The 27,208-nt window shown below is 45.5% G+C and overlaps 1 protein-coding gene across 2 annotated transcripts; it reads right to left on the bottom strand.

Annotated features, from left to right (window-relative positions):
• Positions 1-3,753: 3,753 nt before the first annotated feature.
• mRpL52 (mitochondrial ribosomal protein L52) lies at positions 3,754-22,140 on the bottom strand. Of its 2 annotated transcripts, XM_077646507.1 has the most exons (6): positions 21,983-22,140; positions 21,223-21,307; positions 19,868-19,935; positions 17,799-17,863; positions 5,011-5,197; positions 3,754-3,986 (listed from the first exon to the last, which is right to left on the bottom strand). In XM_077646507.1, the coding sequence occupies exons 1-5, from the start codon at positions 22,047-22,049 to the stop codon at positions 5,021-5,023; spliced, it is 462 nt and encodes a 153-aa protein (XP_077502633.1). In that variant the 5' UTR covers positions 22,050-22,140; the 3' UTR covers positions 3,754-3,986; positions 5,011-5,020. The 2 variants fall into 2 exon arrangements, with proteins under 2 accessions (XP_077502633.1, XP_077502632.1); XM_077646506.1 differs by lacking the exon at positions 3,754-3,986 and having other exon boundaries at positions 4,944-5,197.
• Between the last annotated feature and the right edge of the window lie 5,068 nt (positions 22,141-27,208).

Here is a 27,208-nt window from a genome sequence, read left to right on the forward strand (position 1 = left end):
GTAACGATCTTCGGGTTACCCACTCCGCTCTCGCCGTACTCTCCTTCCACGGCAACACCTCTGCCGTTGCCTTCTTGCGCTCTCGCCATGCCCTCCTCCTTCCATAGTGATCCTCCTCCTCCCACGGCAGCCACCCTTCAGGTGGTTCCCATGGGAACACCTCTCCGGTTGCCTTCTTGCGCTCTCGCCATGCCCTCCTCCTTCCATAGTGATCCTCCTCCTCCCACGGCAGCCACCCTCCAGGTGGTTCCCATGGCAACACCTCTCCGGTTGCCTTCTTGCGCTCTCGCCATGCCCTCCTCCTTCCATAGTGATACTCCTCCCACGGCAGCCACTCTCCAGGTGGTTCCCAAGGAAACACCTCTGCCGTTGCCTTCTTGCGCTCTCACCATGCCCTCCTCCTTCCATAGTGCTCCTCCCCCACGGCAGCCACCCTCCAGGTGGTCCCCATGGCAACACCTGTCCGGAAGCCTTGCGCTCTCGCCGTGCCCTCCTCCTACCATAGTGATCCTTCTCCTCCCACGGCAGCCACCCTCCAGGTGGTTCCCATGGCAACACCTCTCCGGTTGCCTTGCGCTCTCGCCATGCCCTCCTCCTCCCACGGCAGCCACCCTCCAGGTGGTTCCCATGGCAACACCTCTCCGGTTGCCTTCTTGCGCTCTCGCCATGCCCTCCTCCTTCCATAGTGATCCTCCTCCCACGGCATCCACCCTCCAGGTGGTCCCCATGGCAACACCTCTCCGGTTGCCTTCTTGCGCTCTCGCCATGCCCTCCTCCTCCCACGGTAACCAGCCTCCAGGTACGCATGCAATCGCACACTGCACGCAAGGCTTCCTCGCTAGGGGCCAGGGGAGTTCCCCCGAATTATGCTTACGCATGCTCGAAGCTCTCGCGTCTTCTAAGGCCCCATACGGTAGCGAAGACTAGATGCGGAGCATCGCTCTGCCGCCCGCCAGTTTTCGGGCTTCCGCGCCACGCACAAGTTCATCATCATCATCAGCCTGACTACACCCACTGCAGGGAAAAGGCCTCTCCCATTAACCCTGTTCTTTGGCAGCTGCGCCCACCCTATGTCTGCAAATTTCCTAATCACATCCGCCCACCTAACTTTCTGCCGACCCCTGCTAAGCTTCCCTTCTCTTCGAATCCACTCCGTTTCCTTTAAGGACCAGCAGTTATCTTGCCTTCGGTTTGGTTTGGTTTAAGGGAGTTTAACGTCCTAAAGCGACTTGGGCTATGAGAGACGCCGTAGTGAAGGGCTCCGGAAATTTCGACCATCTGGGGTTCTTTAACGTGCACATCGTTCTTTAACATCGCACAGTACATGGGCCTCTAGAATTTCGCCTCCATCGAAATTCGACCGCCGCGGCCGGGATCGAACCCGCGTCTTTCGGGCCAGCAGCCGAGCGCCATAACCACTACGCCACCGCGGCGGCACTATCTTGCCTTCGCATTACATGCCCTGCCCAAGCCCATTTCTTCCCCTTGATTTCGACTACGATGTCATTAACCCACGTTTGTTCCCTCACCCACTCTGCCCGGTTCCGGTCTCTTAACGTTACACCTATCATTTTTTCTTTCTATGTCTCGCTGCGTTGTCCTTAAGCTGAACCCTTCCCGTTAGCCTCCACGTCTCTGCGCCGTTGGTGTGTACTGATGAGATACGCACAAGTTTGCGCCACGCGTAAGCCGAAACTGGCTCCCGGCCGCTCTCACTTCGCGCACAACGCCAAGCGCTGCACCACATTGCGCACCTGCATCGAGCTCCTGAGTGCGGCCCCCTTATTGCCCGCCTTGTGCAACTGCCGCAGTCCCTCACCAGGACGCACGGCAAATTGTTTCGTGAACTCTTCGATGCGTCACCTGTGCCGCAACACGTGCCGCCGCACCCCCGCAGCCCTCTTCAAATCGGGGCGCTTCTCCGAAGAGTTAAATCAAAACGCCGCAATTCCCACCGTGCTCTCCTACAGGAAGCAGAGGCTGCAATAAATGACGATCTGTCGGGCCGCCTGCTAATTTACACAGCCGAATCCGTCCTTCTTAGCGGAGAGTCCAGGGCAGCAGCCTCTGTGGCGCCCGAAATCGGCGCACTAAGACAGTGCCGCCACCCGTAAGTTGCAACTCCTACCACCGCAGAACTAGCTGCGCTCCAGTGGGCGTGTGATTTCTTGCTGGAGTCACCCCAACACTCACGCGCTTCCCTGCTCACTGATTCACCAGCAGCACTCGAATGCTTGCGCCGCCCAGATGACGTAAGCCCCACAGTCCACGCTATAGAGAACAAGCTTCGTGCTCTTGAGGATTGCGGCTCTGACACTGCTCTGCAGTGGATCCCTTCCCACAATGATCAGCCGACGCCCTCGCAAGGAGTGCGCGCGACGCTCCTACACTCGTGTCTTCGAGTGTGTGCGCATTGGACAGTGCGCGGCTTATTGTGCGTCGACACGTCGCCGAAGCGGGTGCGTATACACGGTCCCTTGACCGCGCTGACCTCGCCCTCCTAATCCGCCTACGTACATGGTGTGTGCGGACGGCAGAAAGACGCCACCGACTGCGCACCGAGCGTGATTCACGCTAAGCTCGCTGCGGCGCAGCGGAAACTCTACGCCACACCTTCGTATAGTGCATTTTTTTCAATGCCGAACGCGCTACCCCTCCAGGAACTTTATTCCCATCTGGCCCAGCTGCGAGAGCTCGCCGCGTCCTCAAGCTACTCCTACTAAAGTAAATGCTGAGGCAGTAAATGTGCGCGCCTTGTTCTCACCGTGCGCGCTTCACCCCTCTTAGCTCAAGCGCTATCTAGCGCCGCTGAACAGCGACCTCGCTCCTGCCTTTCCCTCTAACCCAACGCCCCCCCCCCCCCTCCTGTCCTCTCCTTTTAATCCTACGCACAGCGCCCATCTCTTCACTGGAGACGAGACAGAGCGCTGTGCACCCCCCTTTTCATCATCCCCCCAACCACTCCCATACCCTCCTACAATAATCACACCCCCTCACACACACTCTCGCCATGCCCTCCTCTTTCCACTGTAACCGCCCCTCCCATTGTCCCCCATGACAATCACCCACCGTTAACGCTGACTACTACTACCACTACTATTACTGCTACCCTGAAATGAAACCCGGGAATTGGCGTTTAGCATCTGTAGCTATAAAATGTTAGAAAAGACCAAGAAAGCTTGCAGGGCGGCTACAGTTCTCTGCAAGAAAGGCGGAAAATGCCAGAAAAGGTTTCACACAAGGAAACACAATTCATCCATTTTTGTTTACCACATGCCAACAAGTATCATTCATTAAGTGTTGGATTGGGAAGAATAAGTCATGAATTGGCAAAGATTACCTCGGCAACTTCTGATTCACTTATGACTTTCTTCTGCTTTGTGTCTTAGCGGTTGATAACAGTAAACAAATGATGACCTGAATAGGCAAAGAACAACAGGAAACTAAAAATTATACACAATAAAAACTAAATTAAGTGATGTTCAAGAGTCTGGAGAAGGAGCAGTTAGCTGACCATAGGTATAGCGAAGCAGTCGATGCCAAGTAGTCACTGCAGATGCAGACCATGAAGTATTTATCATGAGAATGATTCGAAGCGTATTTGGTCGACGTTCTTGTGCTATAAACAGTGACTTATTGATTTCAGGTTTGCAGGGTGTCCCAGCTAACGTGAGCAAAGATTTCAAAAGAAAATCTGGCATAACCTGCATGAATGGAATTAAATCTGCTGTTAGCGATCCACTGGAACAAGCGTTTTTTTTTTCGAGTCACACCGATTTATTCAAATGAATTGATCGGCTGTTAAGCCACTGGATATAGATGAAACATTTTAATTACAGTTGCAGAGCACGGTAGCTGTTTGGGCAAGTGGGTTGCTCATGACGAAACTTGCAGCACTTGAGTGTCACCTCTTTTGCTCCATCTTGGTGCTTGCTCCATCCTTGTGTTTAAAGCAATGCAAGTTTCGTCAAGATGCACAGAAGAAACTGCAAATGGTGCAATTTTTGTCACGAATACTTAAAAAAGTTTTTTTTCACGCTATTAAGAAAGCGTGTGGAATTCAAAATGCTGCACGCCTGCCACCACTCCCATACTGGCTGGCCACAGACCCTGACAACCTGGCCAAGCAAGCCATCACCACAGGCCAGGCTGCCAGCATTATGAACATCTGAGACATGAACTTTTGAACACAGTGGGGCCATGCGGGGGCCCAGGGACCTGTGTGTCCAAAACTCCCCTGTGTATAACAGTTTTCACCACCACCACCACCCTACTTCGTGCAGCCACAGTTGCTATAAATGCTCATTCATAAGCAGCTGAAATCGTTTACCTCTGGATTAGCCAACTGATGGTGGCAGCGTGTTGACACTTGACTGTCAACCTCAACTGAGACTGACATGTACAAATAACACCAAACAACATGTGACACCAAGCGAATTCCTGCCTGGTACCAGAGTTAGCCCATGGTTACATTTGTTCCATTTTAATGTGAAAGTACAGACAATGTCGCTTTATAGACAATGTCCCTTTTGGGTCACCTGTAACAACTCCCAGCACAGCAAACAAGGAAGGAAGTTTTAACAATGTTTTCTTTTGGAAGGAATGATTGCAACCAAATTACATTGATCTTAAATAGTGGTACAGTTAAAGCATTTTTAAATAAAAAGATATTTCAGCAACCAGACACATAAAAACTAAAGAAGCTGCACAATTTCCATACGTGTGCGTTTTTTTTTTTTTTAAGACATCAAAAGCAAGTTTTCAAGATGATGGAATGACATTTTTACCAGTCAGGTTCCTTCTCCTAGGAAAGTTTTGACCATTATATCAGACTTCTCCACTTGCTTATTGCACCTAATAAGCCCAAGGTTGCCTCTAACTCCAAAACTGAAGTTGGCATATTACCAATATGCAGCTCTGTGCACTCACTTCGGAAAAGCGAATGAAGGCAACAACTTTTATTTTTCTACTGCAATAACAAGAACACATACACAAACACCTATTTCATACCACAAATGCACTAGGTTTCCGCTCTTCGTCCTGCTTGGTTTGGGCGGTGCAACTGCAACTCTTGGATGCCCTTCTGCTTAAACTTTCCAGATGCAACACGCTTTTTCAGCTCTTCATTTTCCTGAGCAACTTGTGCTGCCATTTCCTGGGCATTGTTGATTTCCTTCAAATACTTCACTATGGTGGCCTGAAAGTACAAAATTACCCAGTAAGAAACCAACACTCACTCACAGGCCTGATAAGCAAAAGAAATCCAGTTAATTGCCATATTATAGCAGCACCTTCACATCAAAAAGAGTGTGGGCTAGGCACACCTACAATTATAACCCCAAACAACATCAGACAATGTGGAAAGCGTTGAACCCCATCCTTACCACCATTCAATGGTGTCCCATATCCAGACGGAAGGAAAGAACAGGCACAGATGATGGCTGCTCTGGGTAGCTTTTACTTCAAGCAGAGTTGGGGTTCGAGAGAAGAGAGAAATACTGATGATGATAGTGCAGCATAGGGAAAAATGAAACTGAAACCTGGGCAGTTGCAGATAAAACTGTAATGGACAACAGACTGCAGTTAAATCATAAATGTTCCAGGAATTCTTGCATGAGAGGAGCATTATACATCACTGCTCTTCAGTGTACTACCAGCAAGGAAACGGTGCAATCGCAAGGTTCAGCAGGGTACTCAAGGATTGGTTACAGATGGCGAGATTGGAAAAACGCCTTTTGCAAGCCTTCCTTAGTCGATTACCTCGGCACATATAGGTCTACACAGCTCGCGACTGGCATGTCCCCTGCAAGGCACAGCCATCAGCCCAGAACACGCCTCAGTATTGCTGGAATGCTGTCTGGAAGTGACGTACATTACACCACTGTGATGAAACCTCTTCGCAAGTGTCCAAGCCAAGAAGACATACACCAAACAGTACACGGATACGAGGCGTGGTACTCGGTCCCCAAACTTTCAAGAAAGTGACCTCGCTCTGGTGAGAATTTCCACAGCTAGAGGCAAGGCATCACTTTCATACACAAGTCCATTTAAAATAGTCAGAAAAGAGAAGCCGAAATTCCTTTCTGCCAAGTTACAGCCGCTGCTGGAATGCGTCCAAATTAAATCGGGTACTAGAAAACAGGTCTGAAACTACACTGCCTCTAATAATTGTCGAACTGCTTCTGGACATCACACCGAACCAGCACCAGCCAAAACGGCACTGATAGCCAAGCTACGCTCTTCTACTCAGTTGAAGAAACTCAACCCTTCCTCAAAGCAAAGACAAAGGGCAAGCACCGCGTCGAAGAACAAGAGAGCATCGCCAACCCGACAGACTGCAGTACTGACTTGACTGTGTCAACTCTTGTACATACTGTGCTTTTACGTGTTTTGTTTTTCTCTTTTTCAAGCAGGAAGCAATGTCGAATCCTGCCTAAGTTTCAGTTTTTTTCCCTACACTCTGTACTATCATTGCCAGTATCCCTCTCTTCTTCTGATATAATAATGATGATTATAGCCGCCGCGGTGGCTGAGTGGTTATGGCGCTCGGCTGCCGGCCTGAAAGATGCTGGTTCGATCCCGGCCGCGGCGGTCGAATTTCGATGGAGGCGAAGTTCTAGAGGCCCATGTGCTGTGCGATGTCAGTGCACGCAAAAGAACCCCAGGTGGTCGAAATTTCCGGAGCCCTTCACTACGGCGTCCCTCATAGCCTGAGTCGCTTTGGGACGTTAAACCCCCATCAATCATAAATCCATAATGATGATTATGAATTTTAATGGCACAAGAAAAGCTATGGACAGAAAGCGCCAAGGCACAAGGTATTTTTTGTATTCACAAGGTGGGGTGAAAAACCCGTTTTTAAAGCCTTTCACCCCAGAGAAGCCAAGCGCCAGGCGAGGAGAAAGCATGTACCCTTTGGAAACCGGTGTGTACCTAGCGGCACTGTGGTCGAACCCTAGTTCCCGCATACAAGGCAGATGCTCCAACCACTAAACCACCACTGTGGCGCTCTTTTCTCTTTTCTTTCATACCCCAACCCTCTGCTGGAAATAAACAGTCTACCCTGAGCTACTGTCTGAGCCTGTTTGTTTTGTTCCATCTAGACACTGGTCTCACAGAAAGATTCTTACTTCATATTTATGCATGTCCAAGATTAGAGCAGGCCAATGTTTTTTTGGACACTGTGTGGCAAAAGTGAAAAACAAAAACAAAATGAGATACAACTAAGAACTTTGAAAGTGTCAGTGAATAAATATGGGCCCACTACTTTGATCACAGTTAACAAAAACTATACAAAAGAGCCATTTCCATTAGCCCTAAGTAGTGGTGCTACTGGTGATGCAAACAACACCTAGAATGATGCCCAACATGGCACTAGTGAAAAATGCATTCACCCTGCCTAGCCCCATGCCAGTGGTATCAACATATTCCTATTCTTTCGGACAAATGATATAATCTAAATGCCATCCAACACACAAACTGTGGCATGCATTGCCTTGAAATTTTTAATGATTACATCATGGCCACCATAGTTATGAAGACAAGTGAACATGCAGCGCAAGCCTTTGGGTCTTGATCAGCATGGCTGCAGAAGGACCTTCATTGGAAAGATATGAAAGCTTCGCTGCCACTTTTGCAACCTTCAAAAGTGTTATGAAACAACAAATTTATATGCTCTGGTCATTGCAACTGTGAACAGATTTGAACAGACCAAACTGAACTTGATCTGCATTTTGAAGATTAAATTTGCGAGATGTAGTACCCTCACAAAAAAGGCTGTAAAAACCTGTAACTGCAACACTAAAGGCTAAACTGCAGACTGCCAACTGTTCTTCAGTAAATTAATAACTTTCTGACTCTCTATGTACCCTATTGAAATGCACACACGTTTCACTCTTGCATTTCTCCATCTCCTTAAGAAGTCTACCAAACCCTTTTCTGTTCAGAAAGACTAAGTTAGAGAAGTATGTGCCAATCTTTCAGGCCAGACCTTGATCAAAATTTTAACTCCTCCGCAAATGAAGCACCAGAGAAGTGTTCAACGTGATGCTGTGCTGGGGCAGTGAAATGGCAAAGAATAACAAAATTAATATGGAACAAATGCTGCCACAGCACACCAACAAAGTCGTCGTGTTTATATATGGCCACTCTGCATAACTACTGCAGCTACCCAGAGTTACTGGATGCTTTCATAGATATAAAACAGGCACTGATGGATGCCCAACTCATGGACAAAGTTATGCCAACATTACAGCATTTGAAGCATTAATACAATACTTCCTTTCCAGACAGCACATTGCCTCACAATGCAGTATTAAGGCAAAAGGCCTGCGACATTACCTAATACTATCCATGCACTCCTGCTTTCAGACTCAACCCAAATGCATAATTATGTGGCTTGCAAAAATGAAATTAGAATGCAATGCAAGACCCTGGTTCAGAAAATACAGCTTAGGCCAGCATGAAGAACCTATCAATAGTGGATGGAACTGGCTGAGCTCCAACACTGCAGTGTGACTGCAGTCAGTTTATTTTTTAACTACAACCACTGTTCACAGGTGCAAAACAACTAGGTAATGAACCACAGCACATGCACTTAGCACCTGCTATATTTCCAAATGCTCACCCATGTGATAAGTCTTGATGGCAGCAGTACTAACAAAGAATATTTTTTATTTTTTAATTAATTGGTTTTTGAGGGAAAATAGTGACGCAGTAACTGTCTTGCATATCTCGGTGAACACCCGAACCGCGCTGTAAGGGAAGGGATAAAGGGAGTGAAAGAAGAACGAAAGAAAGAGGTGCCATAGTGGAGGTCTCCGGAATAATTTCGACCACCTGGGGATCTTTAACATGCAATGACATCACACAGTACGCCTTTTGCGTTTTGCTTCCATCGAAACACGACCGCCGCAGTCATGTTCGAACCCAGATACTCCGGCTCTGTAGACGAGCAGCTTAACCACTGCTCCACCGCAGCGGTTTTTCTTTTCTCCTCTTCCTACCTTTCTGTCTTCGCCTTGAACGTCCCCCAGGACAAGGCTTGAGTGTAAATGAAGATTGTTGCTGTTTTATTATTGTCACGCGTGAGTGCGGTGATCACTGAACACAGGAACGCAGGATCCGACGAACGTCTGCACCACAGCTCAAGATCACTGACACCTCCGCTTCCTCTTCTTCGAGACGGCGCGTGCTTCAGGTCAGCGCTAAGCGAAAATGCGGAATGCACTGTGTCACTGGCCCCCGGAAAAAAAAAGAGCATCGTCCCGATGCGTAGCCGGTGTGTTGAAAAAAAAAAAAGTTCACCAAGGGAAATTCAAGCGTTGTGCGGCCGTAAGTCCAGCTCTAGCGCTACCGCTCGTAGTAAGGCTTGAGGCGGGCAACGTGTACCACCTCAGGGTGCTGGGAGTGCCGAGTCTTCTGAAAGCCGTCAGGAACGACCTCATAGTTCAGGTCTCCAAGTGGTCTGATGACTTTGTAAGGTCCAAAATACCGGCAGAGGAGCTTTTCGCTAAGTCCGCGTCGGCGAATGGGAAACCAGACCCACACACGGTCTCCTGATGAGTACCGAGCATCACGGCGTCGGAGGTTATAGTGTTGGGCATCTCGGCATTGTTGGTCGAGAATCCTCACCCTGGCCAGCTGACGAGCCTCTTCAGCGAGGTGCAGGAATGTGTGAAGATCCGCATTCGGGTCAATGTTGTCCACATGCGGTAACATGGCGTCTAGCATCGTGGTCACGTCGCGGCCGTAAACGAGACGGAACGGTGGCATGTTTGTCGTTTCCTGAACGGCCGTATTGTATGCAAAGGTGACGTATGGGAGCACTTCGTCCCAAGTTTTGTGCTGAACGTCGACATACATGGAGAGCATGTCACCTAGTGTTTTGTTTAAGCGTTCCATTAAACCGTTCGTCTGAGGGTGGTAGGATGTCGTCCTTCGGTGGTCTGTATGACTGTGGAGTAAAATCTGCTGTAGAAGGTCAGCCATGAAAGCTGTACCCCTGTCGATGATTAGGGTCTCCGGGGCACCGTGACGCAAAACGATCTGATGGATGAAAAATTTTGCTACGTTAAGGGCTGTGGCACTTGGCAGAGCTGATGTTTCTGCGTATCGGGTCAGATAGTCAGTTGCCACGATGACCCACTTGTTTCCCGAATGAGAAAGAGGGAATGGGCCCAGCATGTCCATCCCGATCTGCTGGAAAGGCCGTGATGGTGGTGCTATAGGCTTCAAGAATCTAGCAGGTTTTGTTGAGGGCACTTTGCGACGCTGACAGCCTCGGCACATTCTGACGTAGTGTGCAACGTCCGACTGAAGGCGGGGCCAGTAATACTTCTCTTTGATTCTTGCAAGCGTGCGGGCTACACCCAAATGTCCAGAAGTCGGTTCATCGTGTGAAGCTTGAAGGATTTCGTCCCTTAGGCTCGTCGGTATAACAATAAGGTATTGTTGATTGTTTGCGGCGAAATTTTTCTTTACGAGGACACCATGGCGAACGCAGAGAAACGCTACCGAGCGCTTGAAAGCCTTCGGGACAGTCGGGCGGGTCCAGTTAAGAAACTCAATGAGGTCCCGAAACTCTGGGTCGGCGTATTGTTTGTCAGCAAGGCTCGTTGCACTGATCGCATTTAAGGTGATGTCGTCGTCGTAGTTTCCGTCCTCCGTTGGGGATTCGACGGGGGCACGCGAGAGGCACTCGGCATCCGAGTGTTTCCGGCCGGACTTGTACGCCACTGTCATGTCGTATTCTTGGAGGCGCAGACTCCATCTGACAAGGTGGGCTGATGGATCTTCGAGGGTCGCAAGCCAACACAAGGCATGATGGTCCGTAACTACAGTAAAACGTTTTCCATAAAGGTAGGGTCGAAATTTCGACGTCGCGCACACGATCGCTAGACACTCTTTCTCAGTTGCTGAGTAGTTAGCTTCAGCGCGAGACAAAGAGCGGCTGGCGTAAGCGATGACTCGCTCTCGACTGCTGTGGATTTGAACCAGAACGGCACCCAGGCCTACGTTGCTTGTGTCAGTATGAAGCTCCGTATCTGCGTTTTCGTCGAAGTGAGCCAGAACTGGAGGTCCTTGCAGGTGGCGTTGAAGAGTTTCAAATGCTTGTGCTTGAGGAGCATCCCATGTGAAAGGCGTGTCTGTCCTTGTCAAACACGTCATTTTTTAACGTTAGCCCAGAAGACTTTATGGCTTGCAGCACAGCTTCAAGGCGCCGAAGGTGCTCCTCGAACGTTGGGGCGAACACAACAACGTCATCAAGGTAGACGAGGCATGTCTGCCACTTCAGGTCTGCCAGAACTGTGTCCATCAGCCGTTGGAACGTCGCGGGTGCAGAGCACAAACCAAATGGCATTGCCTTAAACTCATAGAGCCCGTCCGGAGTAATAAAAGCGGTTTTTTCTCGGTCCCGTTCATCTACCTCGATTTGCCAATATCCTGATTTGAGGTCCATGGATGAGAAATATTTTGCATAGCAGAGGCGATCGAGAGCATCGTCGATTCGAGTTACTTTGTTTAGGCGACGGTAGTCCACACAAAACCGCAGTGTACCATCTTTTTTCTTCACGAGGACGACAGGTGCCGCCCAGGGACTACGAAAGGGCTGAATGACGTCGTCTCGAAGCATCTCCTTAACTTGACGGCTGATTGCGGCGCGTTCCGTGGAAGACACGCGGTAAGGTGACTGTCTGAGAGGGTGCACGGCGTCATCTGTAATTATCCGATGCTTGGCCAAGTGTGTTCTGCCGACGCGTGAAGAAGTCGAGAAGGTATCGCCGTAGCGCTGGAGGAGATTTTCTACTTGGCCTCTCTGCTGCGGCGAAAGTGCGGGGTTAATGTCGTACTGGAAGTCGGGAACACCGGTGTGAACTTCTGTTGACGACACCATGGCAAAACTGGGCGCTCGTCGAATGTCGGCGATACCATGAACGTGGGCCATAGTAGTCCCAAGGCTAAGATGTTGGTGCTCACTGCCAAAATTCGTAAGCAGGACTTCGGTTTCTCCGTTTTCGAGGTAAACGACCCCTCTGGCGACAGCAAGGCAGCGGTCGAAAAGCATAATTGGTTTGCTTTCGACGACACCTTCAAACTTTCGCAGCGTCTTCGCGCCGACAGAGACCACAACGCTCGAACGGGGTGGAATGGTGACGTCATCAAGGATGGAAAGAGCCGCGGGACGTTCGAAAGCACTGTGGATTGCGTTCTCGGTGGAGAACGTCACTGACTTCGATTTAAGGTCAATGACCGCGCCATTTTCTGTCAAAAAATCCATTCCGAGGATTACGTCCCGGGAACACTGGTCGAGTACGACGAAGGTGGCCAGGTACGTGTCCTCTTCGATGGTTAATCGTGATGTGCACGTGCCAGCTGGGGTGATCAAATGACCCACGGCAGTACGAAGCTGTGGGCCCGTCCAAGGTGTGGTCACCTTTTTCAGAGTCGCGGCAAAAGGTCCACTGATTACCGAGTAGTCGGCGCCGGTGTCCGCAAGTGCGGTGACGTCGGTACCGTCGATTGAAATGTTCAGATCAGCAGTTGTAGTCGTAGGTGTACGGGAACGTCGCGGAGTCCGCTCACGGCTGCGGTGCGGCACCAGGCGGTTTCGTTGCGGCGAATAATTGATGCGGCGAGGCGTGTTATCGGTCTGGTGATCGTCGGTGCGTCGTATAAGCGGTCAGTCATGTTTGTGCAGCAGTGGAGGATCCTGGACATGTCGCAGGTGAGCAACCTTGCCCCCAAAGGTTGCCGCTTCTAGTTTTCCCGACGGGAACTAGGAGACCTTCCACGCGAAATGTCGGCGGAAAAACGTCGCGGAGACGAGAAACGACGTGGAGACGGCAACCGGGCATAGCAGTGTGCTGCTTCGGGTGTCGCGGCCAGGTAATCGCTTATTTCTGGAGGCCATTGACCACGCTGCGGTCGGGGCGCATCGACACGATATCCCTGCAGACCCATATGTCGGTAACGACAGTTGCGGTAGACGTGACCGGGCCCGCCGCAGTGATAGCACAGAGGGCGATAATCGGCGGTACGCCAGACGTCGCTCTTCCGAGGGAGAACCTGAGAAGGGTGAGGTGGGTGTGGTTGGCGGTGAATGTGGCCAGGTGTATCCGGGTGACTTAGAGGCGGCGGTGGACGGCGAACGGCTGCGGCGTATGTCATCATCTGGGGTGTTGTGTTCGGGTTATTATTACAAAATCAGTGAAAATCCAACGTAACAAATTGGACTGGTCCACAACACTATAAGAGATGTAAAAAAAAACTCAGTGGGCCCTTGCCTTCGGCATTTCACTGTAAATGGAACTGCAATGCAATGACATTTGTAGAATTACACCAGGGGTAATGCCTGAGAATGTTACTTTGATTCCGTTTATTAAGAATAAAAGCGACATCAAAACTTGCTTTCAGCCTAGGTCAACTCTGTCAAAATCTCCTTTGAAAGCCATCCATTACCAGCTATAGGCCAATGATGGACCTACTGGTTTATACATACGCATACAAAAATTGCCAATTCATACTGACAGTTTAGGGCAATTCAAAGTTTTGTTAACAAAGGTTCTCCAAAATCAGCAAAATGCCTTTTGTATGTATTGTAATTTAGGACGCTACATACCTAAACAAGTGAGAATAGTAGTCGCCTGAATAAAAACATTGCTTTATCGCATCAATGAAAACAGGTCTAAACCATAAAATGCTCTCTCTGAAACTACTGCACCTGGGTCAAAAGCCCAAGACATTTTACCAACCACAGGCCAATGATGGACCTACTGGGTTATACATCCGCATACAAAAATTGCCAATTCATACTGACAGTTTAGCGCAATTCAAAGTTTTAACAAAGGTTCTTCAAAATTAGCAAAATGCCTTTTGTATGTATTGTAATTTAGGACGCTATATACCAAAAGAAGTGAGAATAGCAGTCGCCTGAATAAAAACAGTGCTTTATCCCATCAATGAAAACAGGTCTAAACCATAAAATGCTCTCTCTGAAACTACTGCACCTGGGTCAAAAGCCCAAGACATTTTACCAACCATAGGCCAATGATGGACCTACTGGGTTATACATCCTCATACAAAAATTGCCAATTCATACTGACAGTTTAGCGCAATTCAAAGTTTTAACAAAGGTTCTTCAAAATTAGCAAAATGCCTTTTGTATGTATTGTAATTTAGGACGCTATATACCAAAAGAAGTGAGAATAGCAGTCGCCTGAATAAAAACAGTGCTTTATCCCATCAATGAAAACAGGTCTAAACCATAAAATGCTCTCTCTGAAACTACTGCACCTGGGTCAAAAGCCCAAGACATTTTACCAACCATAGGCCAATGATGGACCTACTGGGTTATACATCCGCATACAAAAATTGCCAATTCATACTGACAGTTTAGCGCAATTCAAAGTTTTAACAAAGGTTCTTAAAAATTAGCAAAATGCCTTTTGTATGTATTGTAATTTAGGACGCTATATACCAAAAGAAGTGAGAATAGCAGTCGCCTGAATAAAAACAGTGTTTTATCCCATCAATGAAAACAGGTCTAAACCATAAAATGCTCTCTCTGAAACTACTGCACCTGGGTCAAAAGCCCAAGACATTTTACCAACCATAGGCCAATGATGGACCTACTGGGTTATACATCCGCATACAAAAATTGCCAATTCATACTGACAGTTTAGCGCAATTCAAAGTTTTAACAAAGGTTCTTCAAAATTAGCAAAATGCCTTTTGTATGTATTGTAATTTAGGACGCTATATACCAAAAGAAGTGAGAATAGCAGTCGCCTGAATAAAAACAGTGCTTTATCCCATCAATGAAAACAGGTCTAAACCATAAAATGCTCTCTCTGAAACTACTGCACCTGGGTCAAAAGCCCAAGAAATTAAGCAAGACACTGCCATATAATTATTTAACACTGCTTGTTGTGGTCTACTAAATGAAAACTTCTGACAACTGGCAAATAATGCTGCCATAACCACAAGCCAGTAGCCAACCCTCATACACTTTTGGATACTAAAAGGGAGTCTGCAGCAGAGGTGTTTAATTACATGCACCAAGTTTCTAACATATATACAGTCGCCGATCGATTTTTCGGACTCGAAGGGATTAGAAAAATGGTCCGAATAATCGAACAGTCCGAAGAATCCGTGAAGCACAAAAAATTACTTTATTGAGATGAAATCGGCTTAAAAATGTCACTGATTTTACCTTGCGGAAAATTTCTCTTGCTGGCAACGATTTGCGCCTGTACTTGAGCCAAGGTTGTGGTTTCACTGTACACGTTAGTCAGCAAGGTCACCGCATTTAGTTGGAATACTTCCCATGCTTTGACGGACCCGGCGGGGCCATGTTGTCCACAATCCGAGTGTGCACCACACCGCTCGTTAAACACACGCAAAGATAAGGCGCTTTTCTTTCAAAGCGGTGGAACCGCCGGACGCAATCACAAAACGGCAAACAGATGTAGCTTCGTGAAGACTGAGCGCCACTCGGTAAACGCGGTCAGAGAAACCCAAGTGACGAAACGGCGAACGGCGAACGTATGAGACCCGCCGCGGTGGCTCAGTGGTTAGGACGTTCGGCTACTGATCCGGAATACCCGGGTTGGAAACCGGCCGCTGTGGCCGCATTTTGATGGAGGCGAAACGCAAAGGCGCCCGTGTGCTGTGCGATGTCAGTGCACGTTAAAGACCCCAGGTGGTCGAAATTATTCCGGAGCCCTCCATTACGGCACCTCTTTCTTCCTTTCTTCTCTCAGTCCCTCCTTTATCCTTCCCCAGCGAGATTTGAGATAGGTCCTGCAAAATTTCCTCCCCCAACAACCAATTTTCAACGTATAGGACAAGCGATAACTGCCCGCGACAATGTCGCCGACGAAAGCAAGTTGGCGGCGATGATAATCCGGCTGCCACCTCGAAGTGTCAGAGATCACAGGGACCTCTACTGGCAACAATGAGGTACCGAAAGTGTGTCAAGCCAAGCCAACTGCAGCTTAAATCCACCCCAATCCAAGATGGCGCCTTACGCGCCGGCGGAAAGCCGATAAGATGGCCGATTTTGGCCCGCAGGCCACTGAAATTAGTCCGAAAAATCGAACTTTCGGACCTTTTAAGTCCGAAATAGCCATCGCAAATATGTATGTGCTTCTATGGGGTAAATGACGGTGCCTCATCGAGGTCCGAAATATCCTACAAGTCCGAATTATTGGATTCCGAATTACCCGTCGGATACTGTACTGAGAAAAGCAAATTTTGATTAGCTTTGAATAATGCTGCAGGCATTAAATGAAAATCTTAGTATTAAAGAGTCCCTGAAAAGCGGTTCAGAAAATGGCTATCAAATGCATACTTTATGTCGAGTAAATGCCACTGAGTACTCCTGCCGCTTACAAGTCCTCAGAAGTGAGCCCATAATAACAATAATTTTTCATGCTTTCATGCCTTACGGCAGCCTGCAATGACGGGATTTTGCTCGAAACTTCGCACAACGTGTCCCACAGCACTCATGGCGTCAGCAGTAAGGGGCTGTCACTGGCTTGCTAATAACTGCCGCGAAAAAGGCGGGGTGCATGGCTGGCAGTAGACCATGGCGTGTCTCTCTTTCCACGCTCTCCTGTATTGTCTAGACGTGGCTGGCGGGATAGTGAGCGGCAAAACAAAAACTAAACAACCGAGTCGGGTTGGCTGGGTGGCTGAGTGCAGTGCCAGTCTGTAATCTTTATCTCCCTCGGTCCAGGATATGAGTTGAGAGGGAAAATGTGGAGGCCTATTTTGATCGCCTCCACATAATGTAGCCCAGAAATGCTATTGGAACTTTGGTCAAAATATTTTGTATTATGCCTAAATGAGAAATACTCAGGAGCTGTAATGAATTAAAAGGAAATATTCTGTCATGAACATGACTATTTTGCGCACTTGCGTTCTGTATTAGAGGAAATGGCAATCATCTTCACTTCCAGGAGAAATACTTAAACAGACAGCCAGGGAACATAAAAGAGACAGGAAGTCTGAAACAAAAACAATGGCTACAAAGCAGTTTGTTGAACCAGCAAAGCCAGTTTATCAAACAGGAAGCTGCATCCACTAGAAAGGAGTGTCACCAATGACAAGCAGCAGCATGTAAAACTAATCTTAGTATGTGTCGAAGAAAAGAGAGAGTGTAGTTGGCAAGTGGAGACACACCCTTTAATATTACACTGAGCTTCAAGTACTACTAAAGGATTCGGCACCTGAAGGTAGCGGGTCTTTCACCGAGCAACCCTGCTTCGTATATTGCCTGGACGTAGGGACCATACCATTGCTCACAACTGGACTTCATAAAATCAGCTAACCTTTTTCCATTACTTTATTCATTACTGCATTCTTCATCCCACCTTCGCCTGTTGATGTCCTGAGGCAATAAATCTCGTTTAAAAAAAAAGTACTACTAAGCAAATGTGAATTTCTAGGTATGTCTCTAAATGCAAGGAAAAAATTTTGTCAATTTTAGAGATTAACCTGAATTACTTCCAACGTTTCCATAGCACTAAAACCCACGTAAGCATGATGCAGTGCTGGAAACCCAGGTGCACTCTTACCAGTATACAAATGAAAAAAAAATATGCTACTGCTTCATACAGGAAAACTTCACAGCCAAGTGATCAAGATATACATGTAAATATTGATGCAACCTTAGATATTCCTCTCTCTAGCATAACAGTTAAGCACGCACAATGAAAACAAATTCGGTGGATCAAACTGCACACCATAAAATGCCTATGCTACAAACGAAAAAAAAGGAGGAGAAGACTTACGCAATATTCCAACTGCTCAAGATATCTCTTCTTCTGCTTCCCATTCAACGGTGTTGGCCTTCCATCTTCAAAGAAGATTAAAGCACTATTACACGGCTGACAAGCATGCCTCTAAAATATAAAACGTTCATCACTGTCAAGGATCACGTAAGCCTGCAGATGTTCATCATCATGAAAATCTGATGTCTGCTAGATGAATGTTTATACTCATATCAGACACACTACTTAGACTCGCTACACACCTCATTTTGACTGCACACAAATTCATTCCCTTCAGTAAGCTACAAAGGCTTACAGGTGGCAACAAAAGTAGTACATGAATGCAGTCAGGATGTCCCTTCATTCCTGCCATTCAGGGTGTTGCATGGTTCATATATACAGCCCGCCAGACGAATAGGAAATGAATGAGAAGCCTCCGTTCAATACAATTTTAAGTGAGTAGGTATATTGGAATGCTTGTATATAACAGATCAATAAGTTTAATTTATGGTAAATATTATAAATGCACTACATTTGTTAGAAGTTTTCATGTTTACCTAAAGAACTATATATAAAAGAATACTAAGCAAACACCCTATTATCATCCCTATCACTTCCATAAAACCATTAGAAAATAATTACCATGACTCATCATAAAAGCCTTGATCAGTAATCACGTACTTAACAAATACAGTACTCATCGCTTACAACACAGGGAACAACTATAGTATGAAAAACTTTAGCAAGATTAATAAGCTATCATAAAATGGCATGTGACAGACCATGTGATTCAGAGCTTGAGAATCTTAAAAATGCAGAAAGGAAATATATTCTGAGATGAAAAAATGAAAACTGTTACAATGCTTCAGTCGTAAATACAGACAGATGACATTTGAATATTTGTGCCCACATCACATATTTACATAGATATTTTCACACACAGCATGGTATGTATATTTCTAGGAACTATGACACTGCAATTTATAAGCATACCAGTTTACCTGGAACAATTCACTATAATAAAATGCCTACTCAACAGGTTCTGCTTTAATTTATAGGGGCAGGAAATTGTATGTGATATGATTTTCAGGTATGTGACATGGAAAAGAAACTTCCTGAACAAACAAAGCTGGAACACTGCCAGACCATTTGGTCTGCTCAAGCAAGTGGAACATGCAAAATATGTTTGCCATGATATTTTCGAGCAAACAATGGTATCAAAATAATGACTGTGACATGCCTGGCACTTGGCACCAGCTTGTACTCGGCAGCTCCGAAGTTAATTAGGTACGCTTTAGCTGTATCCTACATTCACACTTGGTGACATTATGAACAAACAAGGTGAATGTTACTACTTCTGTAGTCAAAAAAATTTGTCCAGCCTCTCCGTTAGAACTTAATACCATGCCATGCTCATGACTTAAGGATTCAAGAAACAGAGAGCAATTAAAGCTATAAAGCTGTCATAAGCTGTGAACAACTTCAGAAAAATAAAGGGACTTATAAAGGCACAAACGCGCCTGTTCTCACATAACTATACAATTCTGCTTTACCTAACTCGACTACACTTGTCCAAAGTGGCCCACTAAAGAGTTCACAAAGTAAAAGCAGACGAGTAAGTCAGCTATTAAGGTCAATAGAATCAGTCTAGAGCAAAAGAAATGGCATGCCATCACAGTGCTTGGGAGCATTATAATAGGGTCCCATGAAAAAAAGCCTTCGAATAGTGCTGTAAACGTCTATTCCTATGCTAGTCAGAGGGAAGATTAGTTTGTTAAACGTGTTAGTCAACCCATTAAGTTCATTCTACTACCCTCTACTCACACAGCCCAGTTCACAAAAGGTTCTCCACACCAAGTACAGCTCGTGAAAACTGATTAATATAGAAAAAGGCCTCTCGTCTCATGCACATTTAAATGCATCAATAAAAGTGCAACAAACTACTCTCCATGAGGCACAATGACTGACAAAAAGACCAAGAAATAAGATTTTCAATTCAATTTGCCCCTTCTACATAAAGCATCTACTGTCCTATTTAATACTGTATTCAGAACACACATTAAACTAAGTGGCTGCCAGCATGTACTTACCATTAAATGTCCAGTCTGGAGTGTCAGCAAAAAGTTCACTTTCATTCCAGCGCCTTGGAAGACCAAATCTGGCAATAAAATCCATAAATAGTAAATATGCGCCACCGCATCAGGAAAAGAAGGCACATGCACGTGCTGTTGCCTGCCTTTAACCACCACTAGATCAGAACCAACTTGCACCGCCGTGGTGGCTCAGTGGTTACGGCGCTTGGCTGCTGACCCGAAAGATGTGGGTTTGATCCTGGCCATGGCGGTCGCATTTTGATGGAGGCAAAATGCTAGAGGCCCGTGTACAGTGCGATGTCAGTGCATGTTAAAGAACCCAAGGTGGTTGAAATTTCTGGAGCCCTCCACTATGGCGTCCCTCATAGCCCGAGCTGCTTTGGGACGTTAATCCCCATAAAACAAAACCAGACCAAGACAAACCTTTAAGCAACAAAGATGCTATACCCTCCAAGTGACAAAAAAAAAAGGGAGGGATTATCATCTATCCACGTTAACAGATTATTTACCAATGGAACACTGATACCCTTCTCCAACATGAGTAATGTCTGGACACTCACACTCTATACTGAAAATTTTAGTTCAAGATTGAACGTCAGGCATTGGTTGCTCATAAATAATGAAAAAAAAAAGGAAACTGCACAATAAAGACACGCATGAAACAGAATGGGACAGGCGCAGACTCAACTTATTTCATTCCGAAGCAAACACATATTTATACCTTCAAATCTGTGTCAACAGCTCACCATTAATGCGATGCTCAGAAGTCCACTTTCTTTGCTGTACACGATAATCAACGGCTTACTTACAGAATCATTTCCCTTTCTGCTCATAAGAAAAGCTTTGGAAGTTAACATGCCACCTACACTCTTTTTCTCAATTTTTTTTTTTTTTCAAGAAATAGAATGTCCAAAAAAAACTGATTTTATCATATTGCTCTATAAGCTAATATTTCTGAACAATTGGCACATTAAACCACCAGACAACAACAAAAGAAAACAAATGCACTTGACCAAATGAGTATCCATTCTTTTTAGAAGCTTTAACTCAAATACTTCTGGAGTATATGGGCTGTGAATGCGCAGTAACCTTAAAATTTTCCTGGTTACATATGAGGCAGCAGCAGCAGCAAATCAGTGGGCAGTGGCTTTAAAGCACAGATAGAACAAGGCCAAATTTGGCAAAAAAAAAAAAACTGCTAAAGAAATGACAATGCTCCATACATGACTATCCCAAGCTTGTTTAGGCACCAAAACCCAGGTGAAGAGATACTGTAGCACAGTTATTTGCTCATGTAACACATTCTTCAGATTTGAAATAAAGGTGGCGAAATCCTTAATTATCAGACTCACGCAGTCCTCCAATGATAGTCCCGTAACAATGATCTTGATTTCACCTCCTTGGTACTCGCACCCCTGGATGGCTGTACAACTAGCCCTGGCAGCCAAAGAAAATGCACACTGAATAAAAATATGCAAAGAATCGCTATATTTTACACCTCATTCCCTTAGCTATTTGTCATCCAACCCAACATTATCACCATCAACATGGCAGTGGCCGTGTACTTTCAAGGGGAAGCAGAAACTGGAAACATAATTTGACTAATAGCCATTAATAAGAACCGCCAAAGTGAACTGAACAGTAATTGTTGCAAAAGACCTTGAGTCTCTAAGCTAGTGTTTCGCAGGTGATATTGGAAAGCACTGGCACTTCCAGTCTGCTCGGCACTAGATAACGCAGTTAGAAGCCCACGAAGGAGAGGAATTTTTTTTTTTTTTCCCGCACAGTTGTGAAGGCAGCATAAACCCTGATGCAATTACGTTGAGAAAACAGCGCGCGGACAACTGACCAATACGTGCGTTGCGCTCTGATTTCTGGCAATAAGCAAGGCCAGCTGGCAGCTGCCAAGCTTTCTTGTAGTGCACTGTATGCGTTATGCTCGTATTGATTCCTGTAGACAAGTCAGAGCACATTATCGCACGGACTACCGTGAGCAGGCGGAACAGATCGCTCGTGACAATGTACACGTCTCAAAGGGGAACCGTATAAATTATATAAGTGCATGTCACATAACATGCGCTCTTCACCAATATCAAATAAAAGTTCACCAACCCTTCGCCGCATTTCTTCGCAAAATTTTAAGACGTTCAAACACACGCCCACACATGAGCGCTGCCATTTTTAAAATGTAGGATCGCAACCTAGCACCTAACAAGAAAAAATCTAATAATAGCTCACGCCTTTCATATTTAAAATTAAAAGCAAAATTTTACTTCAAAAGTTTAGTTTACTAACGCAATTTTCTTTGTATCAATTTTGAGCGGGCGGCCTTGTTTCTGCAAGGGTGGCCCGCAGCCGCAGTCTGTAGGTAGCAGGGCGGCAGTACGGTCGGTACGGTCGAGCATAGAGCCCATGAAAGAAGGGAAAAAAAAAGGAGAAGCAGTCAAGTGACATTTTTTTGAAGCCGGAAACGAGCTCAACGCCATATTGTCCGGGCGCGCTTTTGTTTATTTTTATTTGCGCTCTTGTTTACGTTTTTTCTCGCGCGCGTTTCAAACCACGCGAAGGAGCCAGACTAGAAACTCCAGTGCGAGTGGCGCTTGACTTCTGGCCGTTGTTCATGTACGGGTATACGTCGGAAGCGCTCGTGCGAGACATCCAGCTGCTTCCAGTTATTGCTCTTTGCCGCGTCGTCTCCGCACCATCCCCGCTCTCTCGTTCGAACGAAACAGTCCGGCCTTGCATGGCCATAATCAAGTAGCATTCGGCGAAGGCACTTATCGCAACTGTGGTAAGCGCGGAAAGGAACTTATTACGGTGGCCCACCATGGTACACCGTGCTTTTTGCCGCTTTTGCCTGAGTCGTTTCGCGAAGACGGAGATATGTATCCCTGGGTTCCTTCCAGGCTGCACTTTGCGAAATATACTGGTATACTTACATCCAGTTCATCCTAGACTCGCACGTGTTAATAGCAGGGCTAGAAGGTTAATTTCACCAGGTAAGGTGAAGGACAAAAAAATTTAGTTCAGTGAAATACACAGCTGCTGCCAAAATATAGCAGAAGAAAACAAAACCAAATTTTGCATACACATACTTTGAAGAGCATGCTTTTTGTTCTCTTTTTTATATAAACTGTTGCACATGGTGCCGCTGAAATAGAACTTATTACTCTGTGCCGTGTATCATCTTTCATTCTTTTTTTATGTTGTGTTCCTTGGAATGCGATGTGCATTTCATGATACTTCTGAAAGAACTATCCCACTTTAAAGGGACACTGAGGAGAACCCTATCAAAATTTTTTTGTTAGCAATATCTGATAGTTCGGCATTTCATGGCTTTGTTGACGCTTGTCCGGGAGCGAAAGATGCATTTATTTCAAAGAAATTTGGATTCGAAGTTGAAAAATTTTTTCCCGCCGCTCCGATTCAAACTCGAGAACTCTTATGACGACACAAAACGGAGTGACGTGAAACGTGACGTAAACGGAGACTCCGTGATTTCTGCGGCTAGCGGTGCGGTGCGCAACCTTCCTTTGCAAGCCTCAGAGATTCGTGACATCCATAAGTAAGGAAAATTCCTCTATGGTGGCGCCTCTTGCCCTAGGAAGTCATCACGCTTGTACTTGCGAGATTGGCCTGTGGCGGCGATACCTGTATTTTGGTTCTTGCTCTTTTCTACATTACAAGAGCTTTGTTTTCAGGAAGAGTGGCGTTTTTGTGATCAGGAGCTGGTATTCTATGGATACAAGCCAACTTCAATTTCTCCTCAGTGTCCCTTTAATGAAATGTAAAGTACTGCCTTTAAATTTAAGCTTCCTGAAAAGCTTCAGAACATGGCTACCCTGGAAGCTTTCCGTGTCCAGCTTGCTGGCACGAGGCTTATATTCAAATGGCCCTCTGCAACACTTTGTACATGAGAGCATCATGATTTTCAAATGGACAGCTGTCAAACGTGCTCATGAGGTTGTAAAAAAATCTTTATTTGCTGGAATGCCTGAACTTCATGCCCGAGATCCCTGAGCAAGGTTTTTGATGTCAGGATTTTTGCATGCTGTGCTCGCTAAAAGTGGTCCGTATACTGGCCACACTTCAATCACGCTCTCTGGCGGATAGCACAACCCTCTCAGTATTATGCTGAGTGAGTGCGCACGTCCATGGTTTTGGCTAAGTCGTGAACAATGCTTCCATGCGCGGTAACACCGCAGCTTAGTGTTCAACCTGACTTTTAATGCTGCTCTTGTTGATGAATATTGCAATCTCTATATTGCATATGTTTGGGAAGCTGGCTGTTTCAACAATGTCTTCTGCTGCAGCAGTGAGGACAAAAAGAATCCTGGAGTATTTTGTTTTTGGTCTTGAATACTGTATTTTTCTTCATAACAAGTTTTCGTGTGGCTGGCCATGCCAGGAAAGCTTTCTCATGCAGCAGCGAGGATTGGCAAATATACTAAGAAGTCTGAGTTCTTGACCCTGAATGCAAAACTTAGCATAACATATTCATAATGATGACTGCACCAACAATGACATTTGATCCACAACTTCAAGAGCCACTCATAGAGGTGACAGAAACAGAGTGCCGACAGTGGCTATAGTAGCACGGCAGGGAAGGATTTATGGGGGTGGGGTGTCATCCCCATCCAAAAGCCTGAAATTTTACATAGGAAAACCGTGCCGAGCCCCTATTTCTCAACAAAAAAATTCCAAGAAATACATGTTTCATATGAGACAGCCCCCCTCCTCCCCCTTTAAGAATGATCCATAAATCCACCCTCCTAGCATTGCGACGTGGCAGGTTTTACATCCACAGATCTAGTTTAGTGCATGATAATTAATATACATGACCGTACCTTTTCAAACTGCTTCTAGAAGTTTAGGAGTACCCAGTGGCTTCAGTATAGGTTTCACAGTGCTGTGCATTATTTAAATGCTGTGTTTCATGTTTAACGTGCACAGTTGCAGCTGTACACAAACTTTCTCTAGTTGTTGAAATACTAGCTTCTAATGCCACTGCAGAGTAGCACACTTTACTTGTGATCCACCTTACAGAAAATGAAAGTCAATGTATTGAACACATCAAATTATTTTTCTTCAGCATAACCACAGGCATCATTGAAATTGAATGGTAGTAGTAATGGTAATAGTGGTAGTAGTAAAAGTCGGCGTAACCGGTGGGTGATTGCCGTGGATGGACGAGGGCGCACTACGAGAGCGGAGGAATGTGGAACCGGAAGGCATACATGTAAAGTTATGTCCAGGAGTGAGCTAAGCAGTGCCCTAATGAATGATCCTTACCAGATTTCTTGAATCTACTTGTGGCCACCAACTCTGCGATGTATTGCAGCAGAGTCTATAACCAGCAATAGAAATTAAGAATATACACATGCAGTAAAGGAAAGCTGCTTGTCGGGACATTCTTTCAGCCCAAAACATATCGGGGAATGTATTTCTGCAACAGGCTGTTTAACTGAGCAAGTTGGTATGGACACATTAAGAGAAAAAAGGGATGAAAATTGTATACAGGGACCGAGAAAAGGAATATATATGCTTATGACGGCTGTACATTTTCTTTGTCCCTGTACTTTTGCACTGTTGCTTCCTGCAATGCATTGCCCTATCGGAACACATCGTAATGTGTAGTGTCAAGCTAACAAGACAGCACAATAACAAAAAAAGGCAGTCCTGATCATTTGATTGAACACAAGATATATTGCATGCATCTCAGCCTAAGTAGGAATTTCTTGGTAACTTGATTGTGCTCAGTGTGTGCAAAATGAATCAGGACGTACAGAAAAAAAAGACAAGAAGATGTAGTGCAACTCTCAACTTCACATCAAACAAATAAGGCTTTATAAGGTGAACCGGGGATAAATAGAAAGATATCAATATACAGACGAGCTACTAACGTCTTGCATCAAATCATTTCACAAAAAGGGCATTTTTTATGAAAATGAAATGCATGTAAGGTTAGGTTTATAAAAAGACAGCTAGTGACCGAAGTACGAGATGGAAAAAAAGTGACACGCATGCACATTTTCAAAGGTGGTGCCAACGTTCCATTTACATAAAAAATGCACTTTTGTTAAATGAAGATTAAAGGAGCATAGACACCCAATTTTGGTGGCATGTTTTCTTCTCTACAATGATGTGGAAGGCACTACCATGCTTGAATCACCATGTGGCATTCGCCTGCGACCGCTAAATAATTTATAATAGAAATTTTCTGTCATGCTGTTTCGTTTTCGGTTTGAACAGCCGAACGATGGCTGTGATGTCAAAGTGTGGTTATATGTCACGTGAGGCATGAAAAAATGCAATACAATTGCTGCTTCATTGTTTAATTCACTGCAGTGCTGAAGCCAGCCTTCCTCAAGAGCCTGAATGACAACGAATGCAGACGCACCCATTATATTACAGTTTTTCACGGCTCACATGACCTACACTTCTCTTTGACGTCGCAGTCATCGTTCAGCTGTTGAAACCGAAACCGAAACAGCATGAGAAAGATATTCGATTATAGTAAGCTATTTAGCGGTCATAGAAAAATACCACGTGGTAGTACGTGTAAAATAATGCCTTACACCTCATTACAAAGAAGAAAACACGCACGCAAAAGTTGCGTGTCTATGCTCTTTTAAGGTGATAGTTGCGCTACATCCCATTGCTGTCTCTTTCCGTACGTCCTGGTTCATTCTGTCCACACAGAGCGAATTCAAAAGACAAAAGAATGCATTACCAACTAGTCCCATTTCTTGCATTGCTGAGCAAAAATGACACTTCATCCAGCACTACCACTGCAAAAGTTAAAAGAGGCTAAATGCACTGGATATAATACACAAAAGCCACAACAGCACACCAGTGTTCATTATTCTATGCGTATAAACTGCAAACCTTAAAGGGGTACAGACAGCAAATTTTGGTTGGTTTTTTTTGTAATGATATGCAAGACATCAGTAAACAAATTCCAAATGGAATTTGCCAAGTGCCAAAAAATAATTCAAAATTTCATTAGTTCTCATTTGCTGTTTTAGTTTCAGTATCACAGCCGAATGATGGTTATGACAACAAACTGAACTTAGGTCACGTGAGGCACTACAATAACAGATATTGTGGCTAAGTGTTCATTTGTTTTCATTCCAGCTCTTGGGCACGGTAGACATAAGGGTTGGACTGAATTAAAGTGACAAAGCAGCGATTAAGAAAGCTTTTTTCATGCCTTACATGGCTTAAGTCATATTTTATGTCATAGCCACTATTCAGCTACTGAAACCAAAACAGTATGAGAGAAGAAATTCAATTATAAATTAATTGTGGCATATAGACCCATGTATGGGCCTATGT

Source organism: Amblyomma americanum, chromosome 1 (genome assembly GCF_052857255.1).
Source record: "Amblyomma americanum isolate KBUSLIRL-KWMA chromosome 1, ASM5285725v1, whole genome shotgun sequence".
Taxonomy (NCBI): Eukaryota; Metazoa; Arthropoda; class Arachnida; order Ixodida; family Ixodidae; genus Amblyomma; species Amblyomma americanum.